Source organism: Falco cherrug, chromosome 1 (assembly GCF_023634085.1).
Source record: "Falco cherrug isolate bFalChe1 chromosome 1, bFalChe1.pri, whole genome shotgun sequence".
Taxonomy (NCBI): Eukaryota; Metazoa; Chordata; class Aves; order Falconiformes; family Falconidae; genus Falco; species Falco cherrug.
The window spans coordinates 108,161,051-108,187,964 of record NC_073697.1 but is presented as its reverse complement, the minus strand read 5'-3'; the positions used below and the strand labels follow the sequence as shown (position 1 = coordinate 108,187,964).

General features: G+C 44.2%; 1 protein-coding gene and 1 long non-coding RNA gene across 4 annotated transcripts in view; both read left to right on the top strand.

The window, feature by feature from the left end:
- The first annotated feature begins 581 nt into the window (after positions 1 to 581).
- On the top strand, positions 582 to 15,203 carry UNC119 (unc-119 lipid binding chaperone). Its single transcript, XM_055700590.1, has 5 exons — positions 582 to 758; positions 10,819 to 10,932; positions 11,841 to 11,943; positions 13,645 to 13,817; positions 14,698 to 15,203. Exons 1-5 carry the CDS (start codon positions 641 to 643, stop codon positions 14,808 to 14,810), a joined length of 621 nt encoding a protein of 206 aa, XP_055556565.1. The 5' UTR covers positions 582 to 640; the 3' UTR covers positions 14,811 to 15,203.
- A 9,594-nt stretch (positions 15,204 to 24,797) lies between these two features.
- The window catches only part of LOC114016032 (uncharacterized), a 50,228-nt gene continuing 48,111 nt past the window's right edge, over positions 24,798 to 26,914 (top strand). The window contains exon 1 of one of the 3 annotated variants that reach the window (XR_008730654.1): positions 24,798 to 25,346. This is a non-coding gene — a long non-coding RNA (uncharacterized LOC114016032). The remainder of the gene's footprint in view (positions 25,347 to 26,914) is intronic. The other 2 variants (XR_008730655.1, XR_003560291.2) reach the window with 2 other exon arrangements.

Here is a 26,914-nt window from a genome sequence, read left to right as displayed (position 1 = left end):
CCCCCCGTGAGCTGTGTGACCCCCCTGGTGAGCTGTGTGTGGGCTGTTGCCCCAGCCCCGCTTGCCTGCCCTTGCCCCCCGCCCCTCCCCTTGCTTTATGGGGTCTGGCTCCTGCCTTAGGGGTCTTTAGTCAAAAGCGCATGTTGGGTGGGACAGTTATGGGGTGCAGCTGTTGGGGGGGGGGGGGGGGCACAGTTCTTCCTTATTGATGGGTGTGAGGGCAGAGCCTCCTGGGGCCATTCCACCCTGCTGGGTCCAGGCCCTCCCCTATATTAGCCTGAGGTTCTTGGGGGTGGGTGGTCAACATCCCACCCCCCCCACCCCCCCCGGCTGTCCCCTGTGCTCTCAGGGACAGCCATAGGGACCAGCCCCACACCACCATTCCTGGGGGGCCGGTTGGCATCATCTGACATCCTTCCCCCCCCCCCGCCGGGGGAATGCCGCCTTCCCCGGTGCCGGGATCTGGCCGGAGCAGCCGTGGGGCCATGCACCCCCCTCCGGGTAGCCGTGCCCCCCCCGCCGGTGGCGCGGGGGCGGGCCGCGGGGCGGGCGGGGCGGTGATGCCCCTCCCGGTGCGGCGGGGCCGGCGGCGGCGCGCAGCGGGTCCGGGGCCGCTCACAGCGGCGGCGGCGGCGGGGCCATGAAGGTGAAGAAGAGCGGCGGGGCCGGGGCGGCGGCGGCGCGCACCGAGGAGGAGCTGGGCCGCAAGGCGCTCATCGGGCCCGACGATGTGCTGGGGCTGCAGCGGGTCACCAGCGGTGCGTGCCGGGGAGGGGGCTGCCAGAGGGTCGGGGGGCGCCTGAGTGCCCAGCCCCGGGGGCGCAGGGGATGGGGACCGTGGCTCCCTGGGGCTGGCGCGGCGGTAACGGCCCGTGAGGGGTGGGGTGGAGGGGTAGGGGAGCCGGTCCCCCCCTCCCCGGGGACCACGGAGGTGTCCCTGGGGTTTGGGTGCCATCGAAGGAGCAGGGACCGGCCGCCTGGCGGGGGATGCCCGGACCCGAGGCTCGGGGCTGAGGATGCTGCCCTCCCTGCAAGCCCAGGGTTGCACAGGCTGTGGAGCAGCCCCCCGTCCCGGGGGTCGAAGGTCAGTGGTGAGATCGTCCCCGCTGCTCCCCCCCATCACCCCTTTCCATGCCTGTGCCCCCTGCGCACAGGGCTGGGCCAAGCTGAGCCCCCAGCCCACGTCCACAACCGTGGGGCTGGTGTAGAGGTGGGGGACAGGCTGAATCTGTGACCGCAGCGTGGAGGGGGAGGCTTCATTGCAGACCTATCCTGCAGCCCCCCAGTATAGCAGCACTGGTCCTGAGAGCATCCTCGGGGGCCGGGAGGCGCGGGAGCGCGCGAGCTGGCGGGTTTGTTGTGCTTGGCAGAGCAGCTCGGCTGGGACCAGGCAGCCGCCTGCGCGGTGGCGACGGCGGCATTGGACCTGTCATGGTTACAGCACACCGGGCAGGCAGGAGGCATGTGGCTCACCCCAGCCTGGCCTCAGCGATGCCCAGGGGTGGTCTGCCCCGCTGCCCCCAAAAAGGCCTTTTTGCATGCCCAGGGACCTGCGGGTGGTCCCTGCGGGCAGCAGGTTGGGCAGGGGGAGAGCGCTGCTGGCAGGGAGGAGGGGGCTGGCCTGGCCGGCCCTGCTTCGCTCTGCCTTGGTGGGCTCTGTGACATGGTGGCCTGAGAGCAGGTTGCGCATCCCTGCGGCGTGATGAGCCCTGGGGGGGAAGGATGCGGCTGCGAGCCTTGGTGCGTGCCCATGGTGAGCAGGGTGGGGGGAAAGCCCTGTAGGGCTCAGGGTTAGCCCGCAGAAAGGGGTTACGGAGGCTCCTCTGAAAGAGGGGCTGCTGCTGCTGGTGGGTCCTTGGGTCCCCTTCTCCCAGCTGCTGAGATGCTCTGAGGGGCTGCAGTGGCGTGATGCCCTGCCCAGGCCCTGAAATCCCCGGCCTGTAGCAGGCAGAGCGGTGCAGCAGGCGCTGGAACGTACTGCCAGCGTGCTCAGAGGAGCAGCAGTTAGAAGGTAAATCCAAGCAATGGCTGCGTTGAACGCTTTGGGTACTTGCTTTATGGTAGCCTGCACGTCCCTGCCCTCGGCAGTGCTATCTGGAGGGGCTGCAGGCACATGGCCACCCCACACCCTTGCTCTGGGGCGTGCAGACCTTGCGTGGCATCACTCTGGCCAGCGTGGATGGTGCGTGGCTCTCTGTAAGCATCTGCCTCCCCAGGGGGCGAGGAAGACTGAGCTGGTTACTCTGGCTTCAGAGCCAGGCTGGGAACGGAGTGGCTTGTCACCTGCCTCTTCCAACCAAGGAGCAGCACGCTTTGGAGCATGGGGAAGGTGTGAAATGCATGAAAATGTTTTGCTCCCCTCCTGCGATGAGGCTTGCTGGTACGAGGGTAGTACAGCAGGTGTGGATGGGTCATGCCGAATAGGAGCCAGGCGCTGTGATGGGCTTTGGGTAGTGCCTTCCCATGGGATGTGCTTGTCTGTTCTGCTGCATGCATGTGGGCCACCAAATGCTCTCTGCACCTGAAATCCTCAGCGAGCGTTTGGGGATACAGGTATACGATACATCTGCATTGAGCATACCTAGGAACATTTTGTAGCACCCTTTCTCAAGCTCAGCTTTCTACCTGATGGGTTTAACACAGGGAGCAAAGATACAACAGTATTTTTCTCATCCTGAACATGTAATGATTATTTGGGGCATTCTGTGGCCTTTCCTCATTTCCATGTGCTACAGCAAGTTCTTAAAAACAAACTGCCAAAAATACTGATGTGCAACCGTTCCAGTCTTCTGCTCTGAGTGGAGGGTTCTGCAGGGAGGAGAAAGGACCAGACTGTGGGAGACAAATTCATGGCTACCCCAGCCCCAACCTCTCTCTTGGAGATGCTGAGTCAGGGCAAACATGATGCCCTGTTCACCAGCTCTGGTTTTGATGCCCAAAGTCATGGTGCTCCAGAAAGCTGGAAGCTGAAGGGCGAGTTGGTGGTGGGGTTGCAGCAGAAATGTCCTGGTAGTCCATTGTTGTTCCAGGTGGAGTATAAGCCATCTTCATCCAAATTTGTGGGTTGCTCGCACTGTTGAGGGACTGCGGCTGAGCTGTGTGCTGCCTGGTGTGGCCTGGCCACATTTGAAGATTGCTTCAGCAAATGAAGCCCAGGATCAACCATGTTAGGGGAGGGCTTGGTACCACAGGAACGTGGGTTTAGAGACGCTTACACCATGAGTAGCCTGTGTGTTTCTGAATGGCCTTCTAGCTTGTGTGGGAAGAGGCAGAATCCTAGCTCCTGCGTGGAGTACGGTCTGGATCTGGCTGCAAAAGGAACTTGTGGCATGGCTGCCCACGGCAACAGGGCACTGTGTTCCCACCCGGGGGGGCCTTTGCAGCCCTGCATGGGCCTGGGGCATGCTGATCTTGCAGATGCTCTTTTGGAGCCAGGGTTTGCTGTCTTACGCTTGCTCTGCCTGCTGCGGAGCTCCTTGGTGCTTCCTAGTGGACTGGGCAAATCTACTCACCCTTCAGACCTGGAAGAGCCAGGTCTCTGTGGAGCCAAGTAGCTGCTTGGTGGTTGCTACTTGTTGACCAGGCAGGTGGGCTGCTAGCCCTCCTCTGGGATTTGGGTCTAGGGAAATCCCTTGCTTTTTCACCAGGTAACACAGCTGGGCTTTTCCAGTAGGTGCACCTGATAAATAACCAAATGTTAAATGTCTCAGGTCAGGAGGGTGGAGATGCGGGATGTGGCTCTGTGGCAAAACCACGTTTACTGCTAACCCAGAGAAACCCCCTGTGCTACCAGCCAGAAGAGCCAGCTGGGCTCTGCTCTTAATGTGCTTCTAATAAGCTTAAAGGGGGAGTTGTGCAAACTGTCCTGCATATGCTACATCCTTTCAATATTAAATTCTCCAGCAATTCCAGGGCCACAACGTTTATGGGCATGCAGGGGTCCAGCCTGGTGGCTCTGGGGTGCTGCCCTGGAATATCTGGGCCTTTTGGCCGGGCTGGCTCTGGCGCTGCTCCAGCTGGATGAGGTGTAAAGCAAATGAACCATTTTCTTTGCAATTAGCAAGATTTGTTACTTGCTCACACAACTGCGGTTACAAAAAGAGGAAAAACCTTATGATGTGGTTAATTTATGTGGCAAAGGAACGGGGCTGAGCCCAGTTCAAATTGCAATTCATTATCGAAGCAGCCAGAGGAGCGGAGGAGTCTGTCTGCAGTCATTGGGATGCTGGTGGCTGTGAATGCCATGTCCCTACCTCGTGGAGCCAGCCACCTTCCCTCCTGTCTTTGACCACAGCTTTGCTGGGTCATGCTGTGCTACTCCCACGTTAGCTGCAGGGCAAGGTGAATTCAAGCAGAGCTTCAATTTTTTCCTCCATCTTTGGGGTCAGAGTCATCAGCGGTCAGCGGAAAGGTATTAGAGCCCCTGTAACACCATTGCCTTTTGCCAGCATGCAATAGTGCCAGGCTTCAAACAGACAGGTAACGAATAGCAAGCTGCAGCCTCTGAGGGCTGCCCTGCTTATCGCAGCTTCAGGCACCTGTACAGATTGTCTGTAATACTAGATTAAAGCTTATATTTTAAGCTTTCTTCTAAGGCTTATTTTATTTGAGCAAACCGAAGGGTTAAATAATTGATTACATACTTGGAAACAACTACAGAACAAAACCTAAGAATAAGGAACACACAATCATTTCTGAAGCTAATCTCTTCCCCGAGCTGTCGTTTAGGATTTCTCTGAGGCTTCTGGCAGCTTTAGCTAAAGGCCAGCTTGGCAGAGGGCTGCCTTGACGGGTGGGTCGGGGCAGACCCTCCGTGGGTGACTCTCATACCAGTTTCCCTGTAGCATTAATGGGAAGCTGATGTGGGCGAATCAGTCTGCAAAGCTGCTCGTGGACCGTCACATTCCTTCCCCAATTCATTGGGAAAAAATATTGTATTAGGAGCTCTGATTAACTGGGGGTGTTTGTGACAGGTTAATGTATCACTGTTCTGGGTTGTCCAGGGTTGTGATGTGTAAAAAAGCATTTTGGTGTGCTGATTTCTTGTCACAGAGCGATATTCCAGAGCTGTGCCAAGCTGCTCACACCCGTGACTCCTTTCCTCGGCAGCACCACATACATTACGAACCCTTTCAAGGCTTTGTGATAACACATAACTCGAAGTGTTGCATAGATGAAGGGTTTTTTCAGTAGTCTCACAGTACAATATGGACTGTTAAGATTCCCAGGGGCAGCACACATGGCGTGCGTGTAGCGGGGGGTGCTGGGCTGGCAGCTGAGTGGGTTCCTCCTTCTGCCAGTGTTGTGGGTTTGGGCCGTCCCTGGTGGAGATGGCAAAGGTAAGGGGGGAGCTGTGGCATGTGCTGGGGGAGTCATCCTGGGGGTTTGGGCAGGGCCCGACTGCTTTGGCTTAGCCCTGTATAAGAGCCAAGTGAGCTGGTTTTGTTAATGTTGTGCAGGTGGTTTCAGATCTGAGTACCATCAGCGTGAACAAGGGGGCAGGAAAGAGTGTTTGGATGCCATGGGGATGGGAGAAGAGCAGCTCCATCCTTCCTTAACAAGGGCTGGAGGGCTGTGATCAAATTAATTGTGAGAGGGTGAAGTCTGGAAAGCTCTAGTTAAAAAAGAAAAAAAATTAATGAGCTGGCTTCCACAAAAAGCAGTCTGGTGAGCTGTGCGGTGGGACTGGGTGCACCGTGTGGCAAGGCACGCTGCCAGGTGGGTACACCTTAGGGGCTATGGGGACCCTGTAAATGCCCCAGCTTGGAGCCTGCTGGGATGCAGCCCTCTGCTTCATTCACAGTGTTGGTCAGTAAATGTGCCGCTGGGGAATAACTCCCATGGGATCCTTCTGGTGCGAGATTTTTTCTTCTGGGGCATTCACAGCAGCCTAATTAATGAGCTGGGTGGGAGGGCTGCAGATGCCTCCCTCTCCTTGCCCCCACTGGCTTTGCTTATGCAAAACCTAGGGCTTCAGGAAGGGAGCAGATCCTGGCTGGTTTAGCTTGTTTCTCTGCCCTCTCTTTACAGGACTTGAACTGCTGATGCAGAGGGCAGGGGAAATGGTTGCTTTTTTCTTTAATTGAACTCCAGGTGTCTAAGCAGGCATATCAATACCGCTTGGAACTTGCCCTGCCTTCCCCTCAAGGTCTTGCACTCTGTCCTGCGTCACTGCTCTGCCTCTTCACGGGGTTCGTGCTATTTTTGCTCGCTTCCTCCTGAGACTCTTCAATCTGATAATCTCCTAATCTCCAGCTCCCAGCAATTCATCTGCAGTTGTCTTTGCTTTATACCTGGCTTATGTCTTGGGAGTTGTCTTCAAAATAGCTTCTGACCTTGGTGGCTAATACATGTTAAGAAATAGGCTTGCATAGCTACAGAACCCTTCTCATTCCCCAGATTCTTGTTATTGCCTGTGTTGGGGAGAGACGTCCCTATTACAAGTCACTGCTGTTACATCAGTTGCTTGTACAGCATCCTCTTGATTTACACCCATTTTCACAACCAGGTTTTGAGCTCTTGCTTACCCCAGGTACACTGGGCTTTCCTTTGTGGGTTATTAAAGCCTTAAAATAGGAGCTGCCCGATCTGAGCTTAGACGCTCTGATGAGCACCATGGAAATATCTGTAATGTCTGTGAGAGGGGACACGTGCTTTCTCCTGGTTGCAGAGAAGGGGTCTTAAAAGAAGTACAACAAGGAGCGCTTAACCCTATTGCCTGTGAACTCCTCTTAATAAAATGTGCCTGGTGGGGTGGTTGCAAAGGAAATCTGAAAATAGAGGATTGACTTTTAGCTTTCTCTGATGAGGATCAAACACCTAATCTCATCCATTGGATGACTGAAATAACAGGGAGAGGGCAGGAGGGGAAAGTGCCTTCATTAGCTTTCTTCTTGTATTATCTGGCACTGTATTATCCCTCACCTTTTGTGCTCCTTTGTAACACCAGCTTGCTAAAATACATGGCTGGAAATACGCACCAGGGTTCACAGTGTACCATTGTTCACAGAAGAATAGGCAGTGCCTGCTGTCATTGTCTAGGCTGTTTTGCTGGTGCCTTTTGCAATCTTGGTTGGATTTGGGAGGGGAGGAAGGTTTCCTGGATGAGGACTGGCTCTCCTCTGGATTGGGCAGCAGAGGTACCACCTCAGAGCTCTAAACAGGGAATGAGCGTCCACTGTTTCTGATAACAAAGCTAGAGTTTAATGAATGTCTTGCTACAGATCACTGTTTGGGGGTTTGAAGTCACTTTTTCATACAAAGCGAACAAGAGAATTCCTGAAGGAATCCATTGTGTCTGGCTCAGGAAGTCCATCACCTCCGCTGCTTCCTGAGATCACCACAGTGTCACTACTCTTCAAAACCATGGTAGGGGTTAAGATAGAACATGTCTCTAAGAGTGGGGAGTTGCAAATCATTGGGCATGGTATGGAGATTATGGGAAAGAAGCTGCAGAGGAGCCAGTAGGAACAGTGATGTGTGAGTGAGAAGCAGCTGCTCATTCCTTGCCTGCGTTTGGGCATGTTGCAAGAGTTTGCTCTCTGCTTTGAGAACAAGTTCAACTCGGTTGGCAGCTCTTCCCAGGAAGGGTTTGGGTATGGAGGTCTGGGATACGGGGATTCACTGGGCTTTTGGAAGGAGTAGGAAACGCTTCTCTTCTGTGACCTTTTTTGCACTATTTAATGCGGGTACTTCGGGACAAAAGCCAACCTGCTGGGATTCCTAAGCCGTGCAGATGCGTCCATCCCTTCATCCCTTGTTCGGAGTGTGCCCTCTGCCAGCCCTGAATCAGGCCAGTACTGAAGGCTTGTTCAGGGAGACACCATGATTATTTAGTTATTAACAGGGAAACAAGGCAACTTGCTTCAGGGGAAGTGGAATAATGACAAAATTCTGTGCTGAGAGACCAAGCCTACCTTTCTGGTAAATGACCCACTTGGTGGAGGTTTGAGCTGCCTTATGTCTAACTGAAATAGACGTGGATGCTGCCTCCGTTCCCCAAATTGTGGTGACGGTGAATTAGGATAATGAAAGCAGATGATACATTTAAGTGCGTCATGGAAGTGTGGGCAACTGGGCCCTACAGTAATTTAAAAATAAGTATGTATGGGATGAGATTAGCAAATGTGACAGTGCTCAGCTAAGCAGAAGTATCTGCCAATTCCAAGCAGCCCATTCCCAGTAAGACCTTCCAGTGTCTTATGCACAGGGAAAAAACCAGCATGTGGCTACTTTGTTTGTTTTAACAGGAATTGCAGCAAGCAAATGCAATACAAACTGAGAAGAATATATACCTCTTTTTTTTCTTTTTTTTTTTTTTTTTTCCTTCTAGGAGACTGGGCGCTGCCAGAGGAGGAAAAAACACTTGATTGCAGTACTCTGGCAGCTAATATTCCCAGATGTCATCCAGTTAGATACTGGCATGTTGATTTTTGAAAAAAAAAAAAAAAGGTTTAAAATATCTTCAGTGCAAAAAAGAGTTGGAAAATGTAGGGCAGGGGTGCAAACATCAATGAGCAGGAGCCTGGTGGGGATTCTGCCTGGGGTTTACTCCTCTTCGGTGGCTCTGCTTGGCACTCCTCTCCTCCAGATGAGTCATGGACACTGTTATTGCAGCAAGGCTGCTGCCAAGGAGGGGGATAAAGCTGTTGCCATGGTGCTGGATGGGCAGGAATTCTGCAGGAGTAAAAACACTTAATAATTAACTTGCAGACAAACGCGGCTTCAGGCTTGCCTGCGTGCTCTAGGGAAGGTGTCCTGGGCTCCCAGGAGACTGGCCAGCCTGTTCTGGTACAGCTCCTTGCCTTCATGGAGAGCAGCTGGTCCCAGCGTGGCCGTGGGCCGAGGGAGGCGAAGCCGGCACTGTGGGAAGCTGCGCCTGCTGTTGTCAATTTGAGTTTTGCATGTGGCTGCTTGGAGCAGGGAACTTGTGGGATGAGTTAAGAATTTGGGCTGGCTGGTGTGTTAGAACCTAAAATCATCGTGTAATTGCAGGACATCTACTCGCGGATTGCTAAATGCTGGTGCTTAAGGCAAGGGGTTGGTTTAAATTTCTGTCCCATCTCCCTGGCTACTGTTGAAGACGGAAAAGACAATTTTGTGCAGTTCTTAGGCTATTTCGTCTAACAGTAGGCTTGTATTTTCCTGTGGTAGTAAAAAGGTTGAGCTTTTATTCTTGTTCTTCCTGATAGCGTGGGTACTGGAGCTAGTTTTGCTTGGCGCAGTGTTGGTAGGAAAGGGAGACCTCCCTGCCAAATGCCAGAGATGCTTTGAATACAGTCCCCTTTCTTAAAGCCCGTTCCTTTGAGCATCATCCATATGGTGGTGATGATGGAGAGCAGTAAAACTTCAGAGAGCATGTTGAACACCTCTGTTCCTTGTACCAGTGAGCACTCCGATGGTTCTCCCAGTTAAGATTTGCAAAGAATGACAGGCTTCTAGGGAAGTACAGGCGCTAGACATGCAGGCCATGCTCAGCAGCACCTAGGAGCAATCTTTCATTTATTTCTGACTGCAGCTATCTTGGTGTCTTGCTACAGAGGGACCTGATTTCTGTAATTATAGAGCCCAGCATGAGAGCCCTGATGCCTGGTAGTCACAGTGTGTGGCGTTGGGGATGTTTTACGCTGCCGCAGCAATCTTTTCTTAACTCCTTATCTATGGGGTGTGCTAACCACTGCCCATGAACTATAACCCCCAGCCATAATGTAGGTACCTGAATCGTACCTACTGATCTGGCTGAAGTAGAGTTGTAGTGGGCTGGTGTGATCTCTGAGTTCGCTGTAACTTGTTTTCTTGTAGTCATTGAATAAGCCTGAGGTGAATGGATGTATTTGAATTTTAGAAATAGGAAAGCAGGCAGAAATAAATTATTAATTCAGACTAACAGCAGGAATTAGTGGCTGAGAAAGGGCTTAGAATTAGAATGTTAAAGTATTACTTTCACATTAGAATCTCGAAAACAAGTCTCCTTCAACAGGCAGATGCACAGTCATTCAATACCACACCTGGCTTGTAGACATACAACATTTATGTAGATTTGTCATGATAAAGTTAGTTATCGGAGCAGCGTTCCTTCTGTGTTTATACGTGCAGTGCAAATGAAGTACCACTGCTCTTTCCCCAGAGAGGAGGCAGATACCAAGGCCAGGAAGCTGTCCCCAGGCACAGCAAGGCTGAAGCCAGGAACAATGGCTTTCTCCCAACTCTGGTGGAAGCAGGGAAGGGATCTGTTCCCAGGCTGTTCTCCTAATTCAGGGAAAGGCTTCAACACTATTTTCAGTGCTGAGGAAAAAAAAGAAGTCTTGCATGGGACAAGCACTGGTGGAGTGCTTTGCAGAGGTCTGGAGACAGGGGAGGTGGCACAAGGGAGGACACTCCTGTTCCAGTTAAGTGCAGGCAGCTTAGGGCTCACAAAGCTGCTTAGCACTTGCATTCTGCCAGAGGGCAGTTTTTAAAACAGGCAAAGCCTCTTACACTGAAAAGGCTGGGATTTCATGGCGGTGCTGACTATTCTCAATACCCTGTGGGGAAATGGATGCAGGAGATGTTGGCACAGGCTTCGAAAAAAAGGCGATGACCTCCCAGTGCTGGGGGAGAGAAGCCTTTTCCCTGTCCTGTCCCAGCAGGGACACAGGACACACACCACCAGGTGTGAACATTCAGAACTGAGACTGTCTTCATAGATTTGGATTAAACCCAGGGTAGTAGTGGAGATGCATTTGGGCTGCTCTTGCTGCTGGTTGTGCCCTCTGAAGAATAGCCAGAAATACCTGGTAAATTTGGGCAGCCTTCATGTAATTTTCCTTTCCTCTGCAGATTATTTGTGCACTCCAGAGGAAAATGTTTACAAGATAGACTTCACCAGGTTCAAAATCCGGGACATGGAATCTGGCACAGTCTTGTTTGAAATCACCAAACCAGCAGCTTCAGGTGAGTGCACACACAAAACAACCCTTTTCACAAACAAACAAATGCTTGTGTCGGCTTCCTTTTGCCTTTTCCCACTCCTTCTACTCAATACATTTCCCCCCAAATAGGAGATGCTCTCAACTGCAAGAGGGGCTAGAGTCCCAGCTTGCAGCAGAAATACTATTCAGGTGTCCCTTTGTACCAACACAGTGAACAGAACTCATTGCTGCTGTATTCCTATGATTGCCATCTGTGATGAGAAAGGACAGATGGATGTTGTAAACAGAAGCAGAGGAGGAGGAGATCACCGTGTGTTCGTTTCTTGGCTGTTCATCAGCTAGAGTCCCCTGTACATAGTTTAACTGTTAGTATCTTTCACTCAGGAGTCAGGAAAATGGTATTTGCAAAAGCAAGAAACTTTTTCAGTTGTGCAAATCAGACAAACTGAAAATTTGCATATTTTTTTCTTTGTAATTTTTAGGTGTTACCTGAAACTGTCAAAGTGTTACCTGTTGCCAGTGGTAATCAAAAACCAGGGCAACTGTTCTTTTCTTGATCAAGCACTCTTTTAAATCTTCCCCATCTTCCTGCAGGTGAGAGGAAGTTTTCTGTAGTTTATAGATAGCAAACCAGATGTGCTATGGGGAAATGGCTTGGTCAGAGTCTTGCTGCAATCCTGAATCGGAGGTAGGAGCAGTAAGTCACTTCAAAAGAAGTGTATCAACCCAAAGGGCCGTCTTGCAATACTCTGTCTCTGAGTGACCAGTAGTAGATGCCTCAGAGAGGATAAGAAGAGGGTAAGCACATCATCAGGCTTTCTCAGAACAGTTTCCTGGCTATACGACTCAATAATGCGTGATTGCAAGTATTTTCACCGAGTTTCTGTTTCTCAAACGGCTGTGACAGAGCTTTACTTTGCGCTTTTCCAGAACGTGAACACAATGACAAGAAGGACATTGACCCCAATGCTGGACGGTTTGTACGCTACCAGTTTACTCCAGCTTTTCTTAGACTTCGGCAAGTGGGAGCCACGTAAGTAGTTGCTCCTGTGCTGTTTTTTCTAGTACAGGAAACAACTGAAATATTATAAAAAATGGCTTTTGCTTGTTGATCCTGTCAGTGAGTTGATTTAATAGGGACCTTTTGTTATTATAAAGGTGTCCAAACATCTTTGCTGGCTGCCTTGCTTTCTCCATCCCTTTAGCTTGTTTATTTACCTCAGGGATAGGCATGGTGTTGAGGAGATGAATGCTAAAGGGGCAAAATAAGACTACCGAGGTATTCCAGCTCTTTTCTGTGCGTTATAGTTTGTTTGTCAGAGGCTCTGCCAGCATCAAAGTTGTGTCTGCAGCCTTGCACACTGCATTCCTCCCAAAACATTAATCCATAGATGCACATGAAATGGTGAAGTAATGTTTGACGCTTTGTGCACCGGAATGATCTTTGACCTGTCTGGTAGTACTGCTTGCATCCATCAATAAACCACACCAAAATGTGACACCTAAAGCGTCTTTCTGTAAAGCTTTAAGCCAAAGTTGTTGCTACTATAATACAAGTGTCATAGTGTATTGTTTCTTTAGTAAAAGTTATTAGAGATTACTGCTAACGACACTATCACTACTAACTTACTACTAACTACGGAGTTACCTGCAGTTAAAAAGCATGCATGTGGAGATGCAATTTTCAGCTTGTATTTCCCCTTTTGGCCCTCCAAAGAGCAGACTGTTGGGGTGCTTTGTCTTTAATGGAGCTTTTAGAAGGATATGGGTCATAGCATGGCAGGTTCTTTATGTCATTAAGTCCATAATACTATAATTGAGCAACAGTTACAGTTTCCAGCACAAACTGATTTGTTTCAGGTATAGTTTGGATTCACATTGGAGTGCAGTTTGATAGATCCCTTCAGCAGCAAATGTATATGTCATAAGTGATGTACAGTAGCCTCACTTTAAAAAAAAAGGGATTTTCGAGCTTGATTAAAATTCAGTATTATTCAGTTATGATGCAAAAAAATTAAAATTTGTTGTCAGAGAATGTACTTAGAGTAAGGCTGCCATTACTGCTTTCTGCTAATCTTAAAGATGTGACATTTAGATTTTGTTTTGGAAGAAAAGTTAAAGCTACTTATATACCAATTAGCACCTCTTTGGCCACTGTTTGGTTAAAATGGTAAATACTTTTGGTTTGTGCCAAACTAGTAACTGTGCCTTCCTGGCTTTTACTTATAGTGTATCCTGTGTAACTATTACCTATCTTCTCCAAGAGGTCATGCTTCTTGGGAAAAGGTACTTGAATATAGTGCTGGCTGAAACTTGTCCCCCTTTGCCATTTTCCGAGCAAGAACAGAAAACCATTTTCTGTAGCTCTGGCTTGGTTTTGATACCCATCAGAATAATTAACTTGTATGAAACTTCAAAGCAACTCCTAGTGAAGTGCCTGTCCAGTATGGGTGGAGGGATCTTTCCCTCACTGAAGATGAGTTTAAGATTGTAAAATCGTCTTGCATCTCTCCTTTTTTTGAGTAAAAAGAATCAAAACATAGTATAATCTAGGATTTGTAATCCTATGTTGTGTCCCCGTAGCATGCTTTCAGAAAAAGAGGAGATAATAATTTGGTAGTACCATTGTGTTATATTTTTGGCTTTTTTTTAGAAGAGCTCTCTTCTACCTTTCAGGAACGGTTGCAAATCTTGCATAAGCAAGAAAGCTCATTTCAGTCTTATCCTTTTTCAGGGTGGAATTCACAGTAGGGGACAAACCCATTAATAACTTCCGCATGATTGAGAGGCACTACTTCCGGGATCAGTTGCTTAAGAGTTTTGATTTTGAATTTGGGTTCTGCATCCCCAGCAGTAAAAATACTTGTGAGCACATCTATGAATTCCCACAGCTCTCTGAGGATCTCAGTAAGTTCTCTTTAATTACTGGGTTTACCACACAGTGATGTTAATCTAAGGTGTTTTGAGGAAGCCCTTTTTTAAAAGCTGTCTGTAGAAAGTGGGTAGGATAAAATACTTCCAGGTAGTTTCAGATCTGTGTTAATACAGATTTTGTTTTCTAGTAGCATGTGTCTTGTCACCCACCAGACAGTTGTTTTTTCTTTTTTTTTTTTTTAATTCATAAAATGGAAGCTTCACTGTCAGGGAGAAAAAAGATAATTGTGTTATAAAACAAGCAAAAATAATAGGATTAAAAAGATGTCCAATAAATGGATGACTTAAATGTTATGTTCTCTTTTTAATGTTTGATGTGCTATACTGATAGCTTGAGAGATTTTAGTTTTAGTGTGAACATAACTTTTATTTTCTCTCCCAAGATACAATAGCATGAGTACTAAATCTGTGTGATCTTATATTCTTTACAACCCCTAATAATGTATGTCAGCGCTAATATTACAGTCTGTGGGAAATACAGCAATGCACCGCTGCTTGCTTATTGTCACACCAGAGCACATTTTACCCGAGTTTGCTGTTTTATCACCTTTTTTTTTAAAAAAAAAATCAAAACAAAACCCCCATCCAAACTCTAGTGTGATATCGTTTGGTGGTTAGGTAAAGCACTTAGACCTGTGGTGCCTTAATGTATTTTGATGATCTTTCAGTTCTTTAAAAGATACTATCAACAAATGGTTTGGGTAGGTTCTTGGTTTGGTTTTTCACTTGAGAGTTTGCTGCTTTCTGAGCAATGCTGTTAAACGTAACTGAAACCCAGTTCAGAGTGCTGCCTCAGTAGGGCTTCTGTGTAACACAACTGATTTTTAATTTTTTTTCTTTCCCCCCCTTGCAGTTCGAGAGATGATCCTTCATCCATATGAGACACAGTCGGACAGTTTCTACTTTGTAGACAACAAGCTCGTGATGCACAACAAGGCAGATTATTCATACAGTGGAGGACCTTGAGCACAGGATGGACGACCAACCTGTGCTGGCCTTCCCTTTCCTATCAAAGTCGTCAGGGATACCACCACCTTCCGTTCTGTTGCCTACAATGTCAACTGGACAAGGATCCACAAACCCAGGACTCTTTGCCACAGTAGGAGTTTCATGACTAAATTTGCCAGTCTCATCTTTTTTGAGCTTTGAAGCAGACCTAGTTCTTCAGAACTTTAAGTGGTTCTACAATGCTAAATGATCTTTGGCTACCACTTCCCTAAGTTCTTTAAGTGTCTCCTTTGAAAATGGCCTTGTGGGACCTGAGGGATTTTGCCCTAATTCTGCAGATTTGTGTTCTTGCCCTCAAGTATCTTTTTAAGACATGATTGCTTTCTGAGAGTGTAATCTGAGAAACCATGCGAGTGGATGGATGCAAATGCAGTTTTGTTTATTTGTTTCTCTTTGCAAATGCTTCAAAGGCATGGTCAATTTGTCTTGTACCTCCAGTTGAAAATGTCGAGCATAACATCTTACAAAAGCAAGTTTCATCTTTAGATTAGTTCAAGTATCTCATCCTTTAGTTTTGTTCCATCTATGTAATATTCTGTTTAATCTTGGAAACACTGAAACTCTCAATGAAGACCAGTAGCTCAGTGACAGAGCTGTTTTTAATCAGGTACCAGCCTTTTACATTGCAGATGAAGGCAAAATAACATTGAAGGTCTATGAACCTCCATAAGCATTTCCCATTCAGTTTTTGCAAACTGATTGCAGAATAATCAGGAAAAATTGAAGGGTTTCAGCTTGCTTTACCATTTTTACATAGCTAACATTCAGCCTATTTGTGCTATATGTTTTCTCTGTCTATTCTCTTACATCTCTGCTCAATACTAAGATAAGGGCTTCAGCACTGCTTGTTAGAGCAACACTTTCATTTGTCTAGGGCAGTTGGAGAGTGCAGAATTTCCAATTTTCCATCTGTATCTGAACTTGAAGAATGTTATGACACTGTTTTCCCTTTGTTAAAAATGTTTTGCATCAGATATTAGTACAGGTGAAACTAAGTCTAATAATGTAGGACTTTATAGCACAGCAAAAATTTAGCAAGAGCTCTCTCTTCAGACCCTGCAAGAAGACCAGTTTTGCCCACATTTCTCAGCATGTGCTTCTTAGAAAGGTAGAAGTGCAAAGAAGTAGCAACACTGAAAGAATAAAACAAAAGCTGAGAAGGCTGCGTGGGGTAGCCTGTTGTCATGAAACCCTTACTCGGAAGGTCAGTTCAGTGATACTTTAAAAAAATAAAAGGCAGTTTGTAGATATTTCTATAAATACTTGATGTCTCCATGTCTAATTCTGTGAGTTTAAGTGGAACATTATATGTTAGCCTCAGATAGGTGTGATTGTAATAATTTTTATAAAATACCATTTCCAGTCGTGATTAACATCTTTCTAGTCACAGCCCAAGCCAAACAGAACTACAAATGGTTCCAAATGTAGCCATCTGCCTAAGAACAGGGAGGTTTTTGTGCTTTTACTGGGGTTGTGGTCGCTATTAATGTGTTACCATTTGTATTTGGCTTGGCTGGCTTTACTTCTGAAAGAGGATTCAGTTTTCTAAAGAAAATGCAGTGAGTTTAGGTTACAGCACAGAATCTTTTAAGACTGATAGCTAAGAAAGTTCATAAAGTTCACTGATTTTACACCACTAGTATCTTGTAGTAACTGTTATCACAATGAGATTGTATTTATCACTTTTTGTCACTAGTGTATTAAATCATACAATTAGCCTACAGCTACTTAGCTGTTTGAGAGTTACAAAGAATTTCCTCAGTATTTGTACAATGCTTTGAGCTACTGATCATTCAGTTATATAGCACAATAATTACTGAAAATTAAAATAGTTTCAAAAAGTCTAGATCTCTCCACCCCCTTTTTTTTTTCATCAGGGCTGTTAAATTTTCTATATATTCAATGAGATTTTGCAAGTTTAAGTAGTTTAAGTATTTACAAATTTTGTTCCAAATCTTGAAGGAAAAAAGATACAAGAAGAAGAAAGTGTGTGTGTTTATAACTAGCACCCTATACAGGGGGGTTTTTTGGTGTCTTTCAACTCTCACCTGGTGTTCGTAATCACCAATTCTGTGTGTAAAATTTTCAAAAGACTTCTTCTAGCAATGGTGCTTGCCCAGAATTGCCAGTCATACATTTCAAACAGATGTATGCTTCAAACAAATATACATCTCGGTATGTTTTGGTGAAAGCAGTTGTATTTTGGTGCAGGCTTTTAGGTTGTTGTACTGAGTATCCTCTCTGTATAGCGTATCATTGTCACCTGATCTGAAATAGTAATTTTCTGCTGTTTTTTAATGCTGCCTCCCTTTAAGACTTTGGACTTCAAAGTCTTAAAAAAAAGAAGTAAATCCATAGAAGTATTACTCTAATCAATGAAAATTTGAGTGGTAGACATGCCCCTTTATAAAGGAACCTAGAGAAAGTTACTTTGTTCCCAATAGTGTGGTATGTTGTTGGATGGACTTTCTGACACTGCATTTTATGGTAGGTTTGAGGTTAAACATAAAGGGATGAAATATCCACTACTGATCTCCTGAATTCTGCTAACTGTTCTGGTAATTCAGATTCTATGGGTAATAACTTCAGGTTAACAGAAAATTTAGTGTGCATCATATAGGAGATATTTTATTAAGTATATTTGTTGTCTTCTATTATTAGGAATAATTTAAAACAGAAAAAAATATTGGACATTTTCAGTAAAATAAATGTCAACCTATTTTGGCTTTGGCTTTCCAGTTTGAGGAATTTTACTTTTCTTAAAAGTCCCCACAGCCTACTACAAATAACAAGTTCTGATTCTTAAACCAAGGCAAATAACAAAACTTTCTGTGGGAATTGTAAGGAAGCTGAGGGGTTTTTTGTATCCCACTGCAAAACTTACCACTATTCTTTCTCTTGGAAACACTTTGTTAGCATTTGTTTAAGGTCAGCTACATCCACAGTGTTTACAAACATGTGGAATCACTGTCCAAGAGAGAGGTCCCATTCCTTTTCTGTTTCTGCAGTGGTATAATGTATAGTGTTGACATGAGGCATTGTATTGTTGCACATAAACAGCACTAGAAGAGTGTTTCTTCAAAAACTTTTGCAGTACAGCTGCTGTTCTAATGCCACTTCTGTCCTTGTTTTGCATTAAAACTACGTGCAAAATTTAATGTTAAATGCTACACTTTGTACAGCACTGAACAACTTCAATTTTCATCTGAAAGGGGGCTGAGAGCTCTCAGGTCTGTTGTAAAATGAAACCCACATTTTTTTCTCTTAAATTGGCAGCTGATTCTTATTATAGATCAGTTGAAAATCAGATTTTAACAGTATTGTTCACAGAAGAATTTGATCTTCTTGACTAGTTATTATTTTGTGGTTTAATATTAATCATAATTGGGTTTACTTTGAAAGTTCATCTACAAAATCACCAAATACTGGCTCTGGAAAAATAATTCTTGTATTATTTTTCTTTGGTCTCATTTTAAAAATTCTTTTAATTAGCACTAAAGCTCTGTTTTAATGAGCCAGTCTGGAAATTCGGGATCTGACTTTCTGAAAGTGAAAGAAAACATCTTAAGAGCTAACCAAGATTATCTGCTAATAATGGCTAGCTGTTTCCCACCATAAAACAGGATTATGTGTGTACTTTACAGAGAGAATTAGTCTTGGAAAAAGAAACTAAGTCTCTGTGAGTCCTAATAGTCACATAATTTTTCTGAGAGACAAGGAAATCATAACTCAACACATTCTCTCACTTTCTCAGTCTTGGAATCCTTTAAACTTCAGGTTTTTTAAAGAAAAGCAACAGTAATACATTTGTGGTTAACTGCCATGCTGCATGGTCTAATAATTCACGGACTTTAAAGGCAGAAAGAGAACAAATTATTTTAAAAATTAACACATCAAATATAATTATGGTTTAAATTCTAGAAACTTTGTTTTCAGATCAGTGGAAAAAGCCAAAACTGTTTCTATGAATGTATCCTTTATGTGGTGACATTTATGAATTAACTGAATAATCCACTCTCCCTGACTCAGAAGAATTTTTTAATTTTTTTAAGTAGGAAGTCTCTTCAGGTTTAAAAGCAATGTGGTGGGGTTTAGTTCTTGCTCATAATCTCTCTCTACATCATGTTTTTGAGCAGGTCAATAAGATAGCTCTATTTGCTACCTCCGTCCTCCATTTGAGTTTCATTTCAAAAATGTGTAGAACGTCCAAGCGGTGGCTGTCTGTGTGAAACATTGCAGCCTACCACATTCGAAATTCCTTCATTTTGAGCATACAGACTATTAAAGTATAATGAGAAATAGTGCTACACTTTGACCTATAAAAACTAAATTCCAGTCTTCATGACAGAAATTAAAGGGAACTCATTCATGCAAAGATCATTTGGGAGCTATTTCAGGTAAGAAAATGCTAATATCCAGCTCTCTTAATAAGTATTATAAAAATGTTCTATTAATTATTCATAAACCTGAAAAAATATGGTTAACAGCTCAATTGTAATTAGATCTGGTTAGGAATGAAACTATAGAGATTACTGCTATCCTTTACGGGGGGCAGGCATGGAGAGCAACTAGAACTGCACGTGTTGCACAAAAGCTAGTCAGGTTTACATGCATTGACTCTAGTGGTAAACATTATCTTGCGGAAAAAATGAGGGAGAGGGACAAGGAGAGGAAGAGAGTTAATTTCAGCTAATTGGAACCATGAGCTTTAAGGCCATGGTAAGTGTAAATGCTTTTTCTCTTGAGTTTTAGATAGCTGGTAGCTTCTGTTACTAGTTCTTTTCTATACCCCCAGCATAAGCACTGCCTAAGTTTATACAAATGTTTCAATATTAATCAGATATTAACTCTCATTGACAGTTCATATCATTTTCTAAACATGGAAATATATTTGAAAAGTGTGATGCTCTAGGCCTCAAGTTGCAGCTCAGTTGTCTTCTAAATCACAGGACAGTCTGACTAAGCGGGTGAAATGGTGTGTCTGTGTATCTGTTCACAAGCTGTAGTTAACTGCCTCCCTAGAATCACTGTGTTAATGCCTACTGTGATGTCTCCTTGTATCTTAATGCTACACTGAGAAAACCTGTTTGAATGTGATATTGACTTTTTTGCATAGAATCAGAATTGTCTGTATTAAAATGTATTTATAAAAAATATATTTTTTGTGGAAGGAAAGTAGGATTCTAGTTAATATACCATTGGGAAAATGTTAGAAACATTTTTACCAAGTTCATTTATAATTCTTTGTATCTTGTTAGTTACCTGATTTGTTTCCTATAAGAACATCCACTGTGGCCCATTCGGTGGCAATGCGATGCACTGTCATGCAGAGAATCTGGTTTTCAGAAAACTGGGAGTCTTTTGTTTCCTTTTGGGACAGTAGGAAACCAAGTAGGTTGCCAGGAGAAAAAGGAACCTTGGCACCAAATCCACTTCTGTGGCTTTGGCTTCAGCAACTAGTCTGTTTGACTTGTTTGCAGATAGATAAGTAGCGAGAGCAAAGATTGAGACTTCAGGACAAAGAAAATTAGATGCTACGATTTAGTCTTCCTGTAGGAGAAGGAAAGTACTAAAATTAATTTATACAAGGATTAAATAGGGAGTACACTTGCTTAAAATTATTTAATATTGGCAGCTTAGTCATAAATGTGTATACTAGGGAATACGCTTAACTTTTTCCATTACCTTGGAAAATGGTTTAAAAACATGTCACGTTCATTAGCAAGTGTTTCTTCTCCTGTAACAAATTGCAAGATGTAAAAAAAACCTAAATAAATTATTGATCCTAGAAATGAGAGTGACTATTTTATTTAAATATTTATATCAGCACATGGAAACCATTCTAATTTTCATTTCAGATGTCTCCCATCAATATTTGAACTCTAGGTTTGTGCAAACTTATGTAACTAGCTTCACTTTCTGATGATTATAAACTAAGCAATGAACATGTAAAAACTCTGCAGTGGTTTGCCCAGTTACATAAGTAAAATGGTTACATTGAAAGTGTTTAAATGGGATTCAGCTTTCTGACTGGTGAAAAGATCTTGGCGCATAATTAAATTATTTTCAAAGTACATTAACAGAACTTTGGAGTTCCACAGATCACAGTTATGCACCAGATTGTGCTTTTGAAAAGTCTGTTGGCTGCACTACGGAGAATCAATTTTTGAAATTAATATGACACCTGCAATTGCCATCTCTGCCATATCAACTAAAACTGAAACATCTGCTCAGACTGAAGTGAGTTGTGTTGGGGTAATTCCATCTTGACATTTTTGATATTTTAGTCAAAGGTACCTGGGAATATCTCTGTATTTCTCTGTGGAGCAGAACAACTTACCTACTCTCAGAGGAAAAGAAGTATAATGTTGTTTGAAAATAGCTGCTGTAACTCATCTTGATTCTTCAGAATGAATGGGGATGCCTTAGTGACACAGTATCCAGCAGAACAATCATTGTGTACTGGAACTTGCAGAAGAAATGGATTAATGCAAGGCTTTAACTTCTGGATTATTGCTTGTAGCTACATGAAATACCTCTACTGAGTTCGGCAATAAGGTGATGACTAGAGCACAGGTTTGTAATGTGCCTATTGTTCAGCAATCATTCATCTGAAATCTGCAATGAAGATACACTCAAAAGTTTGACATCAGTTCTCTTACAAGCACTTCTAAATTGGAGGATAGTTTCTGGCTTTGCCTGTACGTGTTCTCTGTGGTTTGAGGCTTTCTCCTGCCTAAGCTTACTCTCAGAATTACTCAAACAACTGGAAGCATCAGGTCTATTTTCTTAGAATTCTTGAATGGACTAGGTGCTGATTTCACTGAATACCTACAGAGAAGAAAGAGCAAAATCAGTACTAATACCTCTAATAAGGGAGGTTAAACAATCTGCTTTTGATGCTGATGCAAGAAAATACAGTGAAAACCCTAAAACTCTGCTGCAGACAGGAGCTGCATAGATAACAGAAACATCAAGACATGAGCAAGAGCCTCACTGTCTGCAAGAGAAGGTCAGGAACTTGGCCCACTCCTCACTTCAAGAAGGGACAGTTAGTACAGATGTAGATGAACCCAACAAGAAGGTAAATAAGGAGCCTTCTAACAAGGACGTGCTAACTGCTAAGAGAAAAGAAACTACTGAAGTGATAAGACTCAAGGACACTAGGGTAAAATAATTGTGGTAGTGGGAGATTGGGACCTTGTACTCAAATGGCCCCCCTGAAGAGGATGGATCCCCCGTTTGGGGAGCATGTGTAGTAAATTTAAAATGAACTGTACCTTTAAATTGAAGCAAGAAAGCAACTAACCAATAATTAGTTTGTAGGTATAGACTTAGGGCAGAACTAACCAACTTCACTATATAAATATGTATTATGAGTAAAATTAAGTGTGCAAGTTAGGAGGAGCAATCCTGCTTGCACTCTGCACCACAATAAACATACCTGCTTTATAACTCCTCAAGTTGTGGAGTATGATTCCGCACGTCAATGCTCAGGTATAACTACCTGGACTCATTAAAAAACTTCTGAGGATGAACAGAACCTTTTTAAAAAAAAAAAAACCACACCAAATTTTATTCAAGAGAAAATTTCCCAGTGTTAAATGTCTGTCGGAAATACACTGCATTAACAATGCTTTTTCATTTTTTTTTCCTTAGCTAGTATGTTGGTCTCATTTATTAATAAATATGCCTAATCATCCTGGAGATTCCTGTACCCCTCCTCAGAGTCTTATTTCTTATGGCATTTTTTGGCTGCTTAGCTATTGTGGCAAACCATATGTGTTCGCACCATGCTTCTAATTCTTTTGTCACCGTTCAAGTGCATTCATCTGTCTGTAAATTGCATTCCCTTAACATTTCTTAACTAGGAATAACACTTCTTAGTGAGATACTATTCCAAGTTTCCCAGCATATACCTTTAAATACAATGTATCTTCTTTTCAAAGAAAATTTTAGAGATTTTGGAAGTCTATCATTGCATGCTAGGATAAAACAAAAGTATTTATTCTACCGATTTAAGTTCACAAAAAGGAGTATTGCTTTACAAAGGTTTTTTTTTTTCCCCCCCTTAACCAGGGCTGTACAAGAACTTAAAATAGGAGGTGAAATCATGCTGGATAATGTATTTTAATTAAAACTACAAAGAGAGTTTAGGTAGGTAGAGCATAATTGCAGTTGGATGATTCCCAGCCATTATTTTGAAAACTGACATGGGACCTTAAATAACAAAGGCCTGTTTTATTTAAGAATAATTTAATTATTCTAGTAGAGGGCATAAACCATGATAATGAAGCTTGCATATGAAAGTAATTTGGAGCAAGAAATAAAAACAGGCAGGGAAGTTACAAACAGTAATATAGAAAACACAAAATGAAATCTATTTTACAAAAGGAAGTTAACACATGGGAGAGGAGTTCTAAACACTTTCAGTTCTTCCTTTCCTACTGAATGACAGAATCAATCAGAAGAGGGGAATATCAAACTGGGTATTTTATAATCTTTATAGTTTAGCTATAAAGAGTAAAAAATTATTCCAGATGGCAAATCACTGGAATATGCCAGTTTTACCATATTTACTGGAACAGTTATGCGCACAGTTGTACTTCTTGTACTTGCTTGGCTATAGAAGTGTACGTAGCTTTTGCTTTTTCAATAAAGGCAAGAAAAAATTGGAGTAGCAAACTTGGGCAAGGGGAAATGTCTGGCAGTGATAGTAAAGCTTTCAGTAAATTATCATTATTACTTTTATGGAGTAATTGCTAGCGTACGCTGCCTAGTGTGTTTTCTCCCACATGCAGCCAAGCAAAGAAACAGGCATACAAAGTATCTTTTGAGCATACGTAGCAGACCCAGTTTCAGCTATGAAAGGTGCTACATGCACCAGACCTGAAAGCTAGAAATACCTAGACCCTATTTTAGTAAAAAAACCAAACACCAAAACCAAAACTCAAACCCAAAACATTTTCTTTATGAATGATTTTGCAAAAGCTACAGCATACCACAGTTACACAAATGTTATTCTGTTCACTGGCATTCATCTTGTTTTGAAAATCATGTTTTTATTTCCCAGATGCATACCTTACCACCCTTGTATGTAATAATTAAACCTTATATAATTAAACCTGCTGACTACTTTGATGTCTGTACAGTTTCATAAGTCAGGAGAACAGAGGGTACACATGTCCCCTAAAATTAAAACGTGCACAGAGACCCGATTATAAATTCAGAGGAAATAAAACTTTCTGCCCCAGATACACCAAGTCTCTTTAACACCAAGATGTCATGTACCTTTTAAAGATGTTCTCCGCCCAGGAGTTAACCAGCTGGCATTTGTCATAAACTAGATTTGAAATAACAGTCCAGAAGTGTTTTTTGCAGCTGGGAAATACACGCGTATGCTTCCTGTGGCTATCTGGTGACAGACGCTTGCAGGAAACACAAGCATAAGTGTCACCATGTAGATATCTTATGGTGACAAATAATGAAGACTATTACATTAGCTAACGTTTACACTTCTGCAAGATAATTTAAAATGAGAAAGATAATTTCCAGCCAAAGAAAAAGCTTGCACTTAAAAGTATTGCAGTTTATCTCCTTAGATTAACTGGGTATTTGGTAGAAAATACTTTTCCATAGGTTTTGGGGTTGTTTGTTGGTTTTTTTTTTAATTCTAAAGTCATAAAGTTAAAGACAAGTATAATAAATACCTGAAGTAATCATTTAGGCCTGGAGCCTCAGACAGGCACAAACATGCTGGGTTTATTCATGTGGTTGAAATTAAATTCTTCACTGGCTGCCTGAGCGAGATCTTAAGATTCTTTGTTCATCCAGATTATGCAAATTCCCTTCTCCAGTGGTGGTGGTGGTTGTTGTTGTTGTTTTGTGGTGTGGTTTTTTTTTGGGGGGGTGGGTGGGTGGGGGTGGGGTGGTGGTGTTGTTAGTGATTTGCTTCTACCCGAGAGAGCTCGGTGCGTGGCCACTCGCAGCCGCTCCAACAGCACGAATCTGCTGGGCAGCCGCCTCCCCAGAGGCTTCTGGAAAGGAAAGGAAGGGGAAGGAAAGGAGTCCTGTAGGAAGCGCGGAGCCACACCTGCCTTGTTTTGAGCCCATGACTCATCCCCGCCCGCCGCCGGGCCTTCCACCTCTCACTCTGCGCGCACGAAGCGCGCCCTTTCCGGCACCGCAGGAGGCGGCCCGGCACCGCGCTGCCGACCTGAGGCGGAGTAACCCCGCTGGCGCCCACCGGCTTTTCCCGCCCTTCCCTTCAAACCCCCGCGGCGGCCAATCAGCGGGCGGGGCGGGCCAGCCCCCACCAGCGGTCAGCGCCGTGAGGCGGCCGCCTCACCCCGTGCCCGGAGCCGCCGGCGGGGGCCCTGTCGGCTGGCCTGGCCATATCGCGATAGTAGGCGGTGCACGGGAGATGACGGGCCGCGGGAAGCGGCGGTAGCCCGGGTGCTCCCTGCCGGGCGGCAGGAAACCGCTGCCGGCGAGGTGGGTGTCGGTAAATCACCTCAGCGCTAGCTTGGGAGTCTGTCATCCACCCGCCTGCTCCTGCTGCTTCTTAGTTGACGTAATTAATCTTCTGGTGACGGGTGTGTGAATAAGAAGTTTGAGTAATGCGACTAACGGCGGTCTCTGTTGTGCAGCTGGGCCTAATTGGTTTTGTCAGGAATAAATTTTTAATGGTTTTACTCTCCTCTTGTGTGCCCTAGCCAAAAATCGATAGATTCAGAATAATAAGTCTCCAATTTATCTAAGCAGCAAAATATTTTGGGGCTTTGTTACTCAGATGGCTGAATTGCGGAGGTTTAATAGGGGTTTGCACATCAGTATTGGCCCTGAGGCGTGTAGCATGCTTGCTAACAGTTTGCAGCAAAGTTGGTGTGAATTCAGTGGATCTTGGAAGCTGCTTCCGAGCGCCCTTTGGCATCTTGTGGCATGTGTTTATTTGGAGAGGTTAATCTTGGTAAAGGCTGCTAGGTTGTCTGGCTTCCTGCTTATCTCTGTGCCCCTCGCTAGGCTGAGCCTAAGCTCGGAAATCTGTAACCATAGGGTACCAGAAAGGAATCTTGACGTGTCGGTAACAGACAAAAAAAATCATTGTTACAAAATGCTGAATAGCACCGACTGCCAGCTTTTCACCACTGGGGAGGGCTCGTGTTTGGTAATGGTTTCACACTGATGGCTGTTTGCTGAGATCTGGCAGTTCATAATCATTCAACATTTGTTATATTGATACCTAAATTTTTCATCAATGTGCTAGCTGAGTAGCACTCAGAGGAATAAATCCAGTATGCATTAGTGGTGTTCCTACTGCTGTTTATTTTCAGTAATTTCAGTATTTTCAGTGCAAACAAATACTCTTTGTGCATGTTTGTTTCTTTATCTGGACAAAAAAAAATAATTGCCCATTTTGGCTTCTGAAAGGACTGGATTTAAATTTTATTTTATGAACTAACTCCATCATTCATTATTTTTGTGAGGAACAAATCAGTAGTTCTCAATTAAATTTTTTGCTATGGCCACACATGGGAGATGCTACTTTAAGATTCCGTTCACATTATTGCAGTGAGGGGATGCCTGGTGAATTATGTAGTTCTTCAGCTAGTGAATGTTTTGGTTTTGTTTGTGTTAGACTATAAATGGTTTAGGAAGTCAGAAAAAGCTTATGTAAAAGTGTTTACTGGTTTTGACATTTAGTAGTCTAAACACACATTTATGCACAGATCTGGAAGTCTTAAGTGTAAAAATGGAACATTAGCACTCTGGAATCCAAATATTTGTTTCAGCCAGTAGCTTAAACTTATTTTCAAAAGCCAGTAGACCAGTTGCACTTTTCAAGCTTTGTGTGCAAAATTAGAGACACAAAGTAACATTGATGTGTTATTTAATACTTTATCTGTTCTGTAATACTTATTAATCACTGTTGTTTTAAAGTAGCTCGGTGCTGTGCCAGGGTTAAAGGTATGCAGGTATCTGAAAAGAACTGTATCAACGAAAGCAAATGAGTCTTCAGGTTTTATACCAAGAAGAGGAAAACATATGGGTAGCAGCCTACT

Excerpts from the sequence above, each read along its gene's own strand:
- UNC119 (XM_055700590.1), top strand. The coding sequence starts at position 641 with ATGAAGGTGAAGAAGAGCGGCGGGGCCGGGGCGGCGGCGGCGCGCACC. Across the intron at positions 759-10,818 it reads GCTGCAGCGGGTCACCAGCG|ATTATTTGTGCACTCCAGAG; the intron begins GTGCGTGCCGGG and ends TTTCCTCTGCAG. Across the intron at positions 11,944-13,644 it reads CTTCGGCAAGTGGGAGCCAC|GGTGGAATTCACAGTAGGGG; the intron begins GTAAGTAGTTGC and ends ATCCTTTTTCAG.